Genomic DNA, 17,071 nt, shown 5'->3' with positions numbered 1-17,071 from the left:
CACCAGCTAACAATGAGGGCAATCTATGCAGCTGTCACAGGATCACTTGACTTTCTTCAGACAAATGTCTTTCTTTCCATTTTGTGTCAAAACTTTGGTGGTTTTCAGAATTCTGAATCCTCTTAAGGCTTTGGGATTTTGTTCATCTATCTCACCAAGTATCTAAGCAGAAGTCTACAGCACCAGCAGACACAGTCAATCAGATTTAAGTAGTAAATTTGTTCATCCATCTCACCAAGGATCTACACAGAAGTCTACAGCACCAGCAGACCCAGTAAATCAGATTTAAGTAGTAAATCTGACTTAAATCAGAAACACTGATCACTTAAGATGTCTCTGATGTACATCAGTTTCATATAAATCATGAAAACTTTCAGGAAAAGAACGCTGTATAGCATTTATGCTGAACAGAAGAAAGTCCCCTAATTTCGTTGGATTTCTATGCTCAGGTGATTTTTTGCATGGTTCACTGTGATTCCTATTCTATAATGAGCTTTAAAACACAAATCAATTGTAAGAAAATCCACTCGTTTAGTTAGCTGCAAGGGCTAACCAAACTATTCACCTTTTTCAATGAACTGGACCAGAGGCAGAAAATATATCGGTAGTGAGAAATTTGTTTTTTGAAAAACTCATATTACCCAACTGCCATTCATTTTTAAAGATTATTTAATATTTGTTACTTCATATCTTAGGAAAACTATTTTCCCCTTAGTATCTTCATTTTATCTAAGTGTAAATGCAATTGGTGCCACATCTAATTCAATTGCTATTTAAAAATACTTCAGTATACCACTCCATCCATCCATCCATCCATCCATCCATCCATCCATCCATCCATCTATCCAGCCATCCATCCATTCATCTTTCAGGAAGTTAATTCTAATGGTCTTTCAAAAACATACTAATCAACCGAGGCAATTAATCTGCTGGTTAATTCATTTTCTTCCCTGGTTATTGAACAATTCTTTAAGGAGCTATAGCTTTATGACATCTCAGGGGGTGGGGGTGTAACTGATTCTGTCTTCAACATCTCTGTTGGCAGAAACCATTCACTCAAAAGGGGGTTCACCACATGCCATATAGCTAATGGAGTAGTATCAGGCACACCCAATCTGTTTCTTGTATAATTTTAGTTTTGTCTTGACAGTAAAGATGATTTTATTGTACCAGGACTAACTCATGTTTCCAGCTCCACATGACTCCATGACTGGTGGGGTACTATTATTAGGATTCTTGACTCAACAAAGAACATGATATCATGAGATCATGAGCTCCCCCTTTGTCTCAAGAGATTTTCAAACAGAGCTGAACTACTACTTGCCAGGGATACTGTAGAAAAGATTTGTATAACACAAATCTTGAAATAAATCAGCTACCCTCACATGTATTTTCCAACTCTCTGACTATATGCTTCTTTGAAAATCATTTGTTAATGTTAAGCCTTGCTAGAAAGGCCAGGCAGAACATGGCATTCCAAAACCTGAAAAAAAATGAGCAGATGTTCGTTCTGGGTCTCGACAATAGGGATCAGCCAGAATTTCCCAGTTAGGACAAAAGTTTCCTACTTTCTCTTTTGTGATGACACACGGTTAATTTTTCCATTTATACCAGTGTAATTTGCTAAAATCTTTTTTTTGAAATTTTTTTCTTTTTGAGACAGAGTGTTGCTCTGTCACTCAGGCTGGAGTGCACTGGTGTGATCTCTGCTCGCTGCAACCTCTGCCTCCCGGGTTCAAGCAATTCTCCTGCCTCAGCCTCCCAAGTAGCTGGGATTATAGGCATGTGCCACCACACCTGGCTAATCTTTGTATTTTTAGTAGAGATTGGGTTTCATCATGTTTGCCAGCTGAGTCTTGAACTCCTGACCTCAAGTGATCCGCCTGCCTCAGCCTCCCAAAGTGCTGGGATACAGGCATGAGCCACTGTGCCCAGCTTAAATCCTTTTTTTTTAATACAGCAAACCTGTGGATGGCTGCAAGCAGAAATTCTGGGTAACTCAGTCCGCTGTTTTGCTTGCCTGTTTGATTCGCCCTGCAGTGCAACACTGATTTGCTGCCCCTTTCATTCATCACTTTCCATTTGGTAGTCTCCTTTTTTGGTTCACTTACATATACTCCACAAAGTCATCGCATCCAAGAGGAATTTGGTTTTTGCTTTTTACTGATTTTCAAAGAAACCTCACACCTGTAATCCCAGAACTTTGGGAGACCAAGGCGGGTGGATCATGAGGTCAGGAGTTTTGAGACCAGCCTGGCCAACATGGCGAAACCCCATATCAACTAAAAATACAAAAAAATAGCCGGGCATGGTGGTGGGCACCTGTAATCTAAGCTACTTGGGAGGCTGAGGCAGGAGAATCGTTTCAACCTGGGAGGTGGAGGCTGCAGTGAGCCGAGATTGCACCATTGCACTCCAGCCTGGATGACGAGCCGGGGGTGTGGGGGGAGGGGGAAGAAACCTACTGAGCATGTTCTTGGATTTGGTGTTGTCTAGGTGTTTTGCGGCATTCTGCTACTGATGTCTTCTCCCTGTGGAATGCTTTAGGGATGTGAGCTTCTTCCTTGGATTCTCTAAAGCAAGCTCGACATGATGTGCGAAAAATTATTTCTTGATATAGATTAAAATCGATTGCTATAAAATTTGTCAGGACAGAGTTAGGCTTCTGTAGTGGGACAAAATTATGCAGGTTTTACATATAAATTGCTTCATTTTTCTCTTTTCCCAGGAAATGCTGCAGATGTAAAGGGCAGGGGTAAGAACTGGCTGCAGGTTTTAAACCATGGGAAGCAATGAGTCAAGCCACAGTTACCACCCTTCAGGTGGGACATGACACACATTCCACACACCTGTGCAAACCCTTTATTAAAGCATCAATCAAAATACAGGATGGATCACATGGTTTTCTGTTTTTGCTACTGTTATATCAACTTATATATGAATCATTTGTTTACATCTTTATTTTTAAAAAGTGAACATTTTACAGTTCACAGAATCACCAGATGGACATTTCTGTATAGAGACATTGTTCCGTTTTCCAATTTTAACAAAGGACATACAGAACTATTGAAGTACAACAAACAAAATCTAAGTGCAAGCATCTTCCTTGACTCTCACTGTTAGCAGCTCTGTGGTGTCTGAGATATACATTTGGAGGTTTTTATTAATGGCTAAATAAAAAAATTTATGCCAGAATATTCTTAGAACTATTTACTTCCTATTTTTACATTCTCTAGCTTCGATTTTGATTGTGGTATTCTTAGTATTAACTTTTTAATAAATTCCATCTCTAAAAAATCTGTTAAAGACTATCATCCTATGATATATTCTTGAAGAAAAGATAAATAAAAGATAAATGCATTTTCCAAAATCTTTTGGAAAATACAATAAGCAATTGTTTTATTTGATTTTTCCCCCACAATTGATTCGTTAACCCAAACCTGGTTGATCAGTGAAGAACCCCCCAAAAAACATTAGGAAAATAAACTGTGTTATATACTGAAGGACTTTTTTTTTTACTGACCAGTATCTTGATGCCCAAAATATGAATGTGAATATACAATGAGATTTGGTAGGTATTTAAAGAGTACTAGTAACTTGATTTAAAAACCAAGAATAGAAACACTTATAGAATTGCTGAAGTGACTGCCAAAAGGATATGTGAAGAGAGGTAAAGCAAAGTATCTGAACAATGCTGAGAAAACAAGAGTATCTGAAATACAAGGTAAATGCTCCATTTGGGTACCAGATGAAACACTGAAAGGAAATCCCCAGTTAAAAGAACCATAGGGAGCGCCACTTAAGAGTTTTAGCACTGAACAACACTGTATTTCCTAGGGCAGAATAAAAAGGTATCTGGTTTGCCTTTCTAAACCATTTATTTCTTCCAGCAGCTGGAAATGGTGTTTCTACAGTCAAGCCAATTTGTGTTGGCTGCTCTGGGCTCAGAGCGTGCTGTTCAAAACATGGAAATGTCCTTTGTACCTGACATTTTCTTCACGTGCTAAAGAGCTGAGTAGATCCTAGATCACCAGTAAATAAAGATCCAAGCATTAGACTTAAAACATCTTGCCAATCGTTAAAATAACTTACACAGCCATAAATTTATCCAGTCTTTCTATCACATTGCTTTCTTGTGATCTCATATTTGCCCTTCCAAACAAAGGTTGGACAACACAGACTTGTGCAATTAAAAAGGAAACAAACACTGAAAACAGATAAAGGAGGAAAGGGGAATTCCAGAACCCCATTGTGTGAGATGTCAGGTCTTCCAGCCTTAGTAGTGAAAAAGGAATGCTCGTAAGCATTCAAGACAAATCATTCTGGACATCATGACACAGCACAGTAATGCCTGGGATGGATAAGACATTCAGAGATTTTTAGAGCGACTTCTGTAAGTTATATATCACATGTATCACATTTGGTTCCTAGAGATTTTAGTCAAGTATTAGTCTTTCTTTTTGCTAAGTATGGTATACAAAAAGATGAGGATAGTAGATGTGCCCTAAAGATATGAAAATATAATATATAAAACAAAACCATTATAAATTACAGAGATTTTGCATATAAAATTGGTTTTCCTATTTAGAATAAATACCATCCAAGTTTACAGATCATTTAAATGAATTCAATATACACATATGTGAATCATTTTCAGAATTTTAAGAAAAACATTGCTAGAGATATGACCAGGATGACTCAGAAGCCAGAAATGGATTTTAAGAATGACTACATAAGACCCAAAGGACGAGGCTTTGGATTTAGTGTCAAGCTTTTAAAACTGCCCAAGTGAGTCCAATGTGCACGAGTGTGTACACACACACGTTCAGTCACACACGTGAATTTCTATGAAGCTGAACAGTTCACTTTATCTTTGAAAAATCAGCTGAAAGTCATGAGGTCTTCTGCATTTCATATTCTAGCAAGAGGGCCTCTCTTCTTTCATAAAGCAGCTGCGGGATGGATAGGAAGAGTGTAGCATTTTTGGAAAGAAAAATTCGTTTTAAGTCAACCTCCCTTTATGTCGGCTATTATCAAAATCGAGAGCATTCTGATGCCTTAAAGAGGGAGAAAGTTTTGAAAATCTATATACTCTCTCCCCACTGCAGTCTAAAGCAGCAAAACCAATTGGGAAACATTCTTTGGCCGCGTCTGTCTGCTCTTGCTCCACTAAAAATCTGCCCACTTTTAGCTTCTTACCACTCTTCAATGTCTAGGTGGAATGGATGCCTTCTCCCGCTGCTTCCATGTGGAAACCTGCACGTGAGTTTGGGTGGAATGAGAACTGAATAGAACGGAGTAACATTCATACCATATCACAAAATGAACTCGAGTCCCCTGTGATTGCTTTGGGCACATAAACCCGTGGTAAAGCATCTGCGGACCTTCATGACAACTGGAAAATTTTTATATTCTAAGAGCTGGAGTTAAAACTTTTCTGCAACCCCAAAACATGCAATGCTAGTCCAGAGAGCCTGAACAGGAGTCATGATTTCTCTGAATTTCTCACTACTGATTTCTTTATGTGACTGCCCAAAGCACTTCTATCTAGAAGTCAACAGTTCAGTCCTTTCCAAGGGATGCCTGATCAAACTCCATGACTAGGTCCTATCAGCTTCCACAACAGTTAATCTATAAATCAACAAATCAAAGCCAGGTTTCAAGAGAAGCCCACTGCCCTCCATTACAGAGCCAGATGATGTTTGTTGTAAAGCTGGGATGGCAAAAGCATCCAATATCAAGGACCCGTTTTTGCTTGTCTCATGCAGTGGGGGTTGGTTATCCTGGAAGACGCAAACTTTCTGTAAAACTACACATGTTTGAACTAGAAGGGATCCTGTAGACTCTTGGGTGCTACCTGCATATTTTACAGATGAAAAAGATTAAACTCCAGAAAAGGGAGTTGTCCAGACGGCAACAGGGTGAGGAGTAAACATCTGGGTCTGCTCTCATCACCAGTGTGGCCCATGCAATCTTAGACATCATAACCCCACCACTTGATGTGGCTTTCGAAGGCCCTTATAAGTTTAAGGTTACTGTCTCCTTTGCATATCAGAGAAAATGAAGTAACATGACTCATTCTCACCAGTACTAAATCTCAATTGCAGATGTGGTCCTAATGGCTTTTTTGGAAGGAGAAGATCCACAATTTGTTTAAAATGCTACAATTTCTCAAAACCAACAATCTTATTTAAGTAATGAAGCGTGAAAATGTTAGGTGGACCGAGAGATCAAAGCAAAAGTCTTTAACGTGATTGTGAAAAGGAGTGAGGATTAGTTTGGTTCTGTAACAGAGTGAGACCATTTCAGTGGTGTTCAGAGTTCATCTCCTCTGCCCCTTCTACAGATAAGGAACTTGACGCCCAGACTTGCCCAAAGCCAGGCAGCTGGATATTGGCACAGTCGGGGAAGGTATTAAGCCTTTGACTGACTTTTTCTTCTTTCCATAACATGATGCACCTCACATATAACTACTTTCTTGCAGGACTGAATAATTATTCAATGATTTTGGCATGAAACTTGATGGCACAGTTCCCTTTGCTATTACCCAAACTTTCCCTCTCCCCTTTAAGGACAGCCAAGTCAGCTATGCAGTTCACAAAGGTGGACCTGGTTATATGACTTCAAAATCAAGTGTCCGAGTCATCCAACAGCATGTGGTCCCTGCAAGCCTGTTTGAAAGCCAGTATTGTACAACCTACAGGAATTCATTGACTCCTCTGTCTTTGGAAGCAATACAATTTCCAGGTAAAGAATCAGTCTTTGTTTGGAGGATGATGTAACTTAAACATAAATAGTGATTTTCATGGGTGGTGTGGGTATATTTAACCTTTTCCTATTTCCCTCCACACCTCAGCTGAGCTCACCAAAAGGCTCTCTGAATCAGACAGGTAAACACATTTCTTGACTATTAAAGTGCTATTCCGGGGCAAAGTTTTTTCTCAGTTTCACAACAGCAGCTTCATTAGAAATGAACAAAAAAAGCAATCTATGAAAATAGGCCTGGGGAATGGAAAAAAAAAAGCCTCCTAACTACTTTGGAACATAACAAATGATTAATAATGTGACTTGTAGATATCAGCCCTGGTACTGGTGACTGACACCAAAGTCTCTGAGGTACGTGTTCTAGGGAAAAATAAGGACAAAAATGGCAACGAGGACTAACCCAGAAAGAGCAATTAGTATCAATCACAAGGACTCCATTAAAAAGGAACAGCCAAAGGAAATAAAACTGAGAAGAAAGTGCAAAAAACCCACGTACGTGCATTTGCTATTGTAGCAGACCTATACTTTTTAAAAGGAAAAGCAACGCAGTGTGCATCGGACAGGGCTCTTGAACTCAGAATATCTTACAGTGGTGGACTCTTTGCCAAGAAGGCATCACCAATTAAGGTATTTGGCAGAGATCAGCCTCTGAAACTCCTATCACACAGACACCTTCTGTCTGATATCAGTTCTGCACCCTGATGTTTCTTGCATCCTTTTCTACTGGGGAAATGCCAGTCCCATTCATGGCAGGCAGGTGCTTCCCCTTTCAAAGTGGCGTCACTCCTAGCTAAGGGATGAGAGTCTTCTGGTAAGGCTTAGCGGCAAGTGCGAACTACATCTGTATTACAAGGAGCAGCCCCTGATTTTCTGGATATGCATAGCTTTTCGGGGTTGGTATTAGACATGGCTTTCGTAAATAATGCAGGTGTTTTTGTCATGTGTCACTGCTGGCTCCGTGGCTTCCAGGTAAGCTGGCGGCAGTCCCTTATCTGATATCTCAACAGGTGTGGGCTCTTCCGACGTTAGCTCGGTGGACGTGACATCGGTAGAAGGCTCTGCAGTTTCAGGGGAATGTTCAGCCGACAGTTCTGTCTCCTCTACATCTTTGACTTCAAACTGTCTACCCTCTTGGTCGTCTGCATGCTCTTTTTTGGACTGCGGGTGAACCGACACCTTGATGGCAATTTGCTGAGGTTGCTCGTGCAGTGAGGAGGCGTCCGAGTCGGCAGCAGGGGAGTCGCTCCGCTTCAGAGAGTTGGGGATTGTGTAGACCTCATCCCTGTCTGCGGCCTCCTGGCCCTCTGGAGTATGCCTCACAAAATTCTGCCCCTGCTCCTCCAGCCCAACCACCTCCATAATCTCCTCCATGATCGTCCTGCAGTTCATGATGAGAGGTGGCAGAGGCACACTCCTGGCAAGCTCTTCGATGTAGCGGGCGAACTCCATGGTTTTGAACTGGGTGACTTTGGCAAGCTCGAGAGTTTTGGCGGAGGTGATGATGGGGATGCGCTTGGCGATCTCGAACGCCTTCTGCAGCTTCTCTGCACCTTCTGTCCTAAAGAACTCATTGATGGCCTTCTCGGTCTTCTTCAGGTGGCTGCTCATCATGCACAGGCGAGTGATGTTGAGGACCAGGACGATGGTGAAGGCCACCAGACACACGACCATGTAGTAGACGCCCATGTCTCCGGAGGTGAAGATGACGCGCAGGGTCACCGTGTTGTTCACTGTGCCGTAGACGTTCGAAGCCACACACGTATATTTACCTCGGTCTGAGAAGGATACCTTGGTGATGTTCAGGAGGCCGCTATCGTGCATTTGCCATTTTTCTGCCGGAAGGGAGAGAAGAGAATTCAACCAAGGAACACAGAGCTCCTGTTCTACAAACTGATAGGTTTCTAAGAATACCTACTACTAACTATGATCATCTACTTAACGTGCTTGCAATGTGTCAGGAAGTGACAGGCATTCGCTTATCTAATCTTGACAGCAACTCTGCAGGGTGGGCCCTGACACTGGCTCTGTTTTACAGGATGAGGAAACTGAGGCACAGTCAGGTTAAACAACATTCCCAAGGACACCTGCATGGAAGCCACAGAACTGGAAGATGAACTTGAGTTCTAGAGGCTGTGCTCTTTTCTTTTTTTTTTTTTTCTGCGATGGAGTCTTGCTCTGGTGCCCAGGCTGGAGTGCAGTGGCACGATCTTGGCTCACTGCAACTTCCACCTCCCAGACTCAAGCAATTCTCCTGCCTCAGCCTCCTGAGTAGCTGGGATTATAGGCGCCTGTCGCCGCACCCAGCTAATTTTTTTATTTTTTAGTAGAGATGGGGTTTCGCCATGTTGGCCAGGCTGGTCTTAAGCTCCTGGTCTCAGGTGATCCACCTGCCTCGGCCTCCCAAAGTGCTGGGATTACAGGCATGAGCCACCACACCCGGCCAGGTGCACTCTTAACTACCAAACCCTATTGTGTAACTCCACCTCCCAGTGAAAAATGAGAGAAATCAACAATCTGGAAAACACTGTGCTCTTATTGAAAAGTTCCTTAACTTTAAAAGCAACTGATTCTCTAACCTGCCAGTGAGCATGCTCTACTGAATATATGCTCAATGGGGAGGTTAATGCAATTAAATTATAATTGTTTACCTGAGTTTCTCAAATTTAAGACTCAAGTTATCCTTATATAATCTCAGTTAATTAAAACATAATTTATGTCACTCATTTTGAGACTCCACAATGAATTATCTACACTATTTAAAGTTACAAGCTAACACTGAATATTCAGAGGCTGGATATGAATTAATATCACTTTGTTTTAGCCTTGCAAATAAATTACAGACCCATGAAGCTGAAAATAAGCTTGTCACGGAGGAGAACATACAATGATAATAAATGTGTGTGTTCTTACCCCCACCACCCTCTCTGGAAGGGATCTAGCATCGCCTTAGGAATGATATTTTGAATCCAGTGAAATACTTCGGTTTGAATATAGTCTGCTTATCTACCTGCAGGTCAAAGACCCCAATAAAACACGATACTAGGTGTGGGTTCGGGGTGCTAGGTCTGAGCCCTTCTGAAACCCTGCCACCTCCTTCAACTGTCCCATAGAGCGAATGAAGATCCCAGTTAGGCTTTTGGGGAGTTCTAAAAGACAGGCAGATATCTCTCCATAAAAACAGTCTATTTCCCTGAGCCGACTAGAGAAACCTCTCCTGAGCGCTGAGGCAACTGAACGCAGAGCTTCCTTCCAAGCATCTATTATTGCACTGTGTATTACTTGTTTGTTCTCCTTACGGTGTTGAGTTTTAATTCTAATAAAAGGTTTGGTATTTCCCAAGACCAATTTTTTTTTTTTTTTAAATCCAGGGTTCCAATGACTATGGAATGAGGCAACAGAGGGCCCATTTTCCCACAGTGTCTCTGCTCCAGGGAACTTTCTTCAGGAAGCTGGACGCGGCAAGGAGGTACCTCCTGGGTTCTGCAGTCCCTCCTGCCGATCGGCCAGGGCGAATCTGGCGGGGGGCCTCTCGGTGGAAGCTGTCACATGACTGTGCCTTCTGAAAGAACATCTGTGAAGAGTACTTTCTGGCGTCCCTGAGTAACCCTTTTCTAACAATTCAGCCAGTGTATTTCCTCCGAGAGTAGAAAACACTGGCTTGGAAAATCAAGTGAGAATTTTCAGCTTCTTATGAATGCGTGCGAACCAACCAACCTACTCGGTCTGTGAAATTCTCGCTAATTCAGGTGCGTCATGGGCAATGCTTCTACCACGTTCGTTCCTTGAACATACATTTTGATATTTTGGCTACAGATTTATTCAAATATACAATGGCCTGAGGCCAGGAAAGTTACCTTATTTTCTTATAATTTGCATGTCTCATAAAAGCAGACTGCAGCAGGCATAGAAAAAAAAAAAAAAAAAAAAAACCAGAACAAAACTCTGATTGATTGAAAGCTTATTCCATATAGAAGACACTGGGTTCTAGAGACATACAGACTATGCTTCTAGTTTCTCAGATTTACCTTCCTTTTGTTGGAAAATATAGCAGAAAATGGAGTGAGGAGTGTAAGAAGGTGAGGTTATTTGTGTGGAGGATGGTTAGGTTCAGCTTGTTATTTGTGTGGACGAGTTTAGGATCATCGTCCCCATCTGCACCACTTTTGTGGAACAATTATCTGTCAATACAAGGACTGAGTAGTCTGAACCTGGGTACAGAAGAAGAGAACGCCAACAAAGGCATCTGATGGTAACAGAAACGGCTTTTCCCCAACCCTAAGTAACAACTTCAGTGACACTCATGTTCTAACTGTTACAGAAAAGTAAAATGTGAAAACACTCACCAGTTATAACATCCCAATGCTTTCCTCTATCATTTAAAAGTGTTTCTGAATGTGAACTTTAGAGTTCTCAGAGACGCTTCTGTTCTACCGATATGTTATTTAACCTACAACCAAGCAGTTCAATTCAGACAACTACTTACAGACACTTCAAACATTTCTTGTGACTTTGTTAAAAGGGGGATAGCTTGGCATCAAAGCAGTGTAATTAGGTGATATGCGTGGTTCGTTTTGGGGAAATCTGTGAGACGTTTAACAGATACATTATTACTTAGGAGTATAGTCAGATTCTTAGCCCAGTATAGTGGGTCCACAGATGAACGGTTTTTATATACTTTATCCAATATTTAATCTTATTTGTTCTGAAAGTTTGAAGCCCAGTCATGTACCTGTGAAGTGACTATTTTAACTATAAACAATAGTTAAAATGTTGAATACATGACAAATACAGATAGATGATAATCCTAAAGCAGTGGGGTTCTTACATATAGTGTGAGCTGTGACAGTCTAGTTAAATGACTGACACCATTACAGCTCTCTCTGCCAACAACTTCCCATTTCCAGTGGAGGACAAAGATATCAAAATACCTCTTTTGTTTTTAGTCTACTGCTAGATTCCTCTTGAAACCACTGTCATCTTTATTTTATGGGTTAATGTTCATGTCACTTAGGATTCTGGGTGAGATATGGTAAAATGAGTATGTGCCCTGGATTAAAACATATATTCCCAGACCACAAAGTGAGTCCACATCTTTGGAAGCCAACACAGAGTCCTACAACTATCACAGAAGAACTAAGGTCCTGCAGCCTTGAAGGTTACGTATGTCTGTCTTCCCCTACTTTCTTTTTTGTAAAGGCCAAGACATTAATTTGTTCTGTGAACCAAGATTCCAAATATTTCCTCTCAGCCTCAGCTGCCCTTCCATTAGTGAAAAATACAGATTTCTGCACATACTACTGCCATATACACCTCTGAAAAGCAAAGATGGTACACATTCTGAGGCTCCTCCCACATCAGCTTGGGGTTCATGCTTAAGAAGCATCTCCATCCACACCACACTTGTCCAGACAGAACATCTTGTAAACATTCCTGCTGCTGCATGTCACCATTCACACTGGTCTTTAAACACCTGGCCCTGCAGCTCATTCTAGAAGGGTCCCAACTTCAGCTGCCAGAAAGTTGTACAAACACCCATGGTGACTACCACAGATCTTTAGTGCTTTACACGCGACATGCGGATGCACAGTGCAGTTCCCACGTATTTTAAACTGTAACTGAGTGGGAATGTCAGCACTTCAGCACAAATAAAATCCAAAATGTCAGCAGTGAATGCCAAGTCAGTTCTACATGCGATGATTCTGGAGGAAACAACAGGGGCAGCCATCTCACCGTGACCTTCTGAATAGAAGACAGATTCACCCTCTTCCTGCACTTGGACTCAGTTACACACTCCCTGTGCCTTGCCCAGATTGCAGCTCCCCCGCCACCACGCTGAAATGCCCTTCCTCCATCCCCTCCCGTTCTGGAAGGTGATGCACACGTGAGGCTTTAGGCTAAAATGCTCAGGCCAAGGGCTGCTGCAGCTCATCTCTCCCGGAGACTAGAAATTGCCAGGGACCTGCCACAGTCTTCCCCAAGCGCAAGAGTTAACTGTGAAAATCTCCCAGAGGTGGATAACAGTGTTGTGGTGACAGCGTCTCCTTTGCAAAGAGAAAAGCCAGCAAATGTTGTTTTTGAACTGTACCACAGTGCGTGGGCTAGGCCACACAACAAAGCTGACATTTGTAGAAGGGCAGTGATCTTTTTTTATCTGGTTCGCTAATTCAGTCAACAAATATCATCGAGCAAACTCTCTTAAGTACCAGGCTCCACTCTAGATGATGAGAATACCAAGATGAGCTGGACACGACCCCTGACGGCAAGAAAACAGCCAGTTCCAAGAGAAAAACAGACTCCAAGACACAACCACAGCATCATGTGGTAAGTAGAATGGCATCTGGGGAGGAGTGAAGGGGGCGGAGAGCAAGGGCTTCCTAGAGGAGGTCACTGCTAAGCCAGATCTGCTGGCACAGGTAGGGAGAGGAAGGCGATGAAGAGAAAGGACTCTTGAGGTCAGAGGGAGCACAGGAGAGAAGACGGCGGGCCACCGGAGCTGACAAACCACTAGGAAACCGAGAAGGGCTCAGATGGAGGAAGGCAGGGCTGGATTCAGGAGGGCCCCCAAACGTGCAAAGCTTTCTATCTATCCTGCAGGAGAGCGGGAGCCCCTCCTGCTTCTCACCGTCATTTACAGTGACCTTTCCCCTGACAGGTTGGCCTTACTTTATTTCTTACAGGGGCCACGGGGCCTTCCCACATGCTTCCTCTCTGGCTGCAAGGCCTCCTTCCTCCCCACCCCAAGTCCCAGCCTCACACACTTCACCTAGTTAAGATCCCATCCTTAAGTCTTGCTCCAATTCCCGGTAAAGCCTTCTCTGTCCCCTGATTAAATCAGCGGAGGAACCTGAAAGCGCTGAGCAGATGCAGCAAGTGTGGGATGTTTAAAGATGAAGACGACAGCAGTTCAAATTTGGGGGAAAAGATTGTTGGGATAGATGACTATTCATTTGCATGAAAATAAAGGCAAATTCCTACTTTAGGTGATACATAAAAATAAATTCTAAGTATTCTGAAGATCTAAATATAAAATTAAGTCTAAAATTAATAGAGGATATAAAATATTTTTATAACCTTGAAATAAGTCCTTTTAAAGCATTTCAAGCACCTCAGAAGCTGTAAAGGAGAACACCAGTGGATCAGATTTCCCCTAAATTAATTTTTTTCACTATAAAATATGCCCTATTAAAGTTAAAAGAAAATGACAGAGCAGGAGAAAATTCTAGAACAGGCGTCCCCAAACTTTTTACACGGGGGGGGAGTTCACTGTCCCTTAGACCGTTGGAGGGCCGCCACATACTGTGCTCCTCTCACTGACCACCAATGAAAGAGGTGCTCCTTCCTGAAGTGCGGCGGGGGGCCAGATAAATGGCCTCAGGGGGCCACATGCGGCCCGCGGGCTGTAGTTTGGGGACGCCTGTTCTAGAATGTTTGACAGACAAATGCTTAATGACTGTAAACCATCATGAACAGCTATAAATCAAGACAAACTGTAAGTCAAGACAAACCAAAAAGAAAAAATGGGAAAGGACTATGAATAGATCACTGGCAAAAACAAGAAATGCGAATGGTGTCTATGTGTAGAAAGTCACAATTAAATTATGATTAGATTTATAGAGATTACGGTCTTTTTTTTTTTTTTTTTTTTCTTTTGAGACGGAGTTTCACTCTGTCACCGAGGCTGGAATGCAGTGGCATGATCTTGGCTTACTGCAACCTCTGCCTCTCAGGTTCAAGCGATTCTCCTGCCTCAGCCTCCTGAGAAGCTGGGATTACAGGCACCCACCACCATGCCTAGCTAATTTAAAAAAAAATAATGAAAAACATTTTTAGTAGAGACAGGGTTTCACCATGTTGGCCAGGATGGTCTTGAACTCCTGACCTCAGGTGATCCACCTGCCTTAGCCTCCCAAAGTGCTGGGACTACAGGTGTGAGCCACTGCGCCCGGCCATTACAATCATTTTTAAAACAACTTTTTCACCTTGCAAATTGCCAGATCAAAGGGAATCGCTAATGATGCTGCCAGCAGTGGAAATCGACGGCCGCCTGGCTGCGTGAGGGGCAGGCCCAGGAGCTCGCGGCAGCCTGGATGGCCCACTCTTGCCCAGCTCAGCCTTCTTTCATCCATTCTTTTCCTTTTTTTCACTTTTAATGTAGCTGAGAATGTGGGTTAAGGGACACTTCCACTCATTGCAGGTAGTCGTCAAGCTGGTAACGTTGGAAGGTTGATTTAATCACAACTTAAAATGAAGGCAGCCTATGACCCGCTTTTAGACTTCTTGAAATTCTTCAAACCAGGCAAGCCTAGGCTGACTTGGAAAACATTAACGATGTCAACAAACCAAGGTGATGAAAAAAGTATCTTTTTAAGAACAGTGTTTCTTCCCAGGGACATAGTTCCATAGCCTTCCTCTCCTGCTCACTTTCTCTGGGAGAAGCCATAACTGTGGTGGGTTCCACAACTGGGAGGCGGCTGACCTGGTGCCCACGTGGGATGGCCCAATGTCTCCTCGACAGGACAGTGCCAGGTAGCCCATCTAGCAATGAGAGAACAGACCAGTAGCATCCTATGGCTGCAATTAAACCGGTGAACAGCAAGAGATTCTATGGTACACGGGTGACTGCGCCTCAGTGTGAAACCAACATAGAACATCGGAACTGACACTCACACAACTTTTGAGCAAATTATTACTGTACAGGAATGAGCAACGCATTCTGCATGGAAGAATCACAGGGGAACTGACAGCACTACCTTCACAGTCATCATGCCGCTTCTACGAAAACCCTGCCTTCTTTCCAGGCTTACCTTAGGGTCACTGAGCATTAAATGTTAATATTTTCAACTTGAGAAAGCTGACTGAAAAGAAAAATAACATTATACCCAAATGCTAAGCTCTTAAAATTTCCAATTACTTATTTGGAAAAAAAAAAAAAAGACCTATTTTTCCTCAGAGCAATCCTCTAATGAATGCATATGTGTAAACAGTGGTGGACGTACGGATTGTCTATATCCCCGATGAGTGGTATAAACAGATTAAAACTGCATTAACAATGCTGTTTAGACACTTAGGCTCTGAAGCCTCACACACCCATGCTTTTCAAGGAGAAGAATTTAATCTACTAAAACAAGTATGTTCATTTCTTGAAACCAACTTAAAAATATTCAGATGGTGAGAGTGCCAATAAATGTTTATGCAAACATAAATAAACTACAACATTCACTTAAATGACAATCACGTAGAATCAGCACCCTTCAAAGGGGCACACAGTGTGTACATATGTGTTTGTCTATAAATGTGGTGCATTATTTTCTACTATGTGAAATATAGGCTATGAAGAAAAAGGATTCATGCCTTTTTATAAAACCTAATTGAAAGCAAATTTAGCACTGCATGGGTACACCTGTTACAGGGCTTCTGCAGAAGATGACAGCTCCTTAAAGCCACTGCAGCATCAGGTTATAAATCCCAGAAGCTGCAGGTGCTCTTGTGCCTCTCCGACCCCACCCACAACCCTCCCAAGAGACCTCTTCAGCGAGTACTAGGGCGGCTCTAACAAGCTATTTCTTACATCACGTGGAGTGAAGGTGGCCTGGGGTAATATACGCCTGGCTAAGCTTTCAACGCAGGAAGGTGGGGATGGGAGGATTTTGCTGTTCTGAATCCGCAGTTCTGTTCTACATCAAGGTATTAATATCTGAAAAGAACCTACGGTCTTTTTATTTCCTGGAAAAGGAAACATCTGTTCCTCTAGCTAATTTGATCTGGTAATCTTAATTTTAAAAGAAGTGCCAAGCATGTAATTCCACGTGGGCTCACAATAGTCTTTGCTAGAGAGCAGCTACAGGTGGTCCTCCAAAATAAGAGCACCCTACACTTGGTTCACAGAAATCACTTCCATTTTGAGACTCTCAGCTGTCATCCTTCTCTGAGACGGATCTGGAAGGGTCTTTTCACTGCTAAGACTAAAGCTATCTGGGCTCACATCCCAAGTGGAGCACAACTCACTAATGAAACTCACAAATGGTGGTTACCAGGTTGGTACTTCATAAGGCTCAATTTAGAAAATTAACCTTAGTAATGTCCATTAAACTCCTTCTATGGGATCTACTTTAGAATGCCTTTTTTTTTTTTTTTTTTTTTTTTTTTTTTTTTTTTTTTTTGAGATGGAGTTTCACTCTGTCTCCCAGGCTGGAGTGCAGTGGTGTGATCTTGGCTCACTGCAGTCTCTGCCTCCCGGGTTCAAGCGATTCTCCTGCCTCAGCCTCCCGAGTAGTGAGGACTACAGGCGTGTGCCACCATGCCAGGC

General features: G+C 42.4%; 1 protein-coding gene across 6 annotated transcripts in view; it reads right to left on the bottom strand.

The window, feature by feature from the left end:
- Window positions 1–2,848: 2,848 nt before the first annotated feature.
- The window catches only part of MFAP3L (microfibril associated protein 3 like), a 42,609-nt gene continuing 28,386 nt past the window's right edge, over window positions 2,849–17,071 (bottom strand). For all 6 annotated transcript variants that reach the window (XM_074396980.1, XM_074396982.1, XM_074396983.1 and 3 more), the window contains one exon: window positions 2,849–8,597. In XM_074396980.1, the coding sequence (XP_074253081.1) occupies window positions 7,666–8,597 (932 nt within the window). In that variant the 3' untranslated portion in view covers window positions 2,849–7,665. The remainder of the gene's footprint in view (window positions 8,598–17,071) is intronic.

Source organism: Saimiri boliviensis, chromosome 3 (genome assembly GCF_048565385.1).
Source record: "Saimiri boliviensis isolate mSaiBol1 chromosome 3, mSaiBol1.pri, whole genome shotgun sequence".
NCBI classification, from domain to species: domain Eukaryota; kingdom Metazoa; phylum Chordata; class Mammalia; order Primates; family Cebidae; genus Saimiri; species Saimiri boliviensis.
This window is presented reverse-complemented; position numbering and strand designations above follow the sequence as displayed.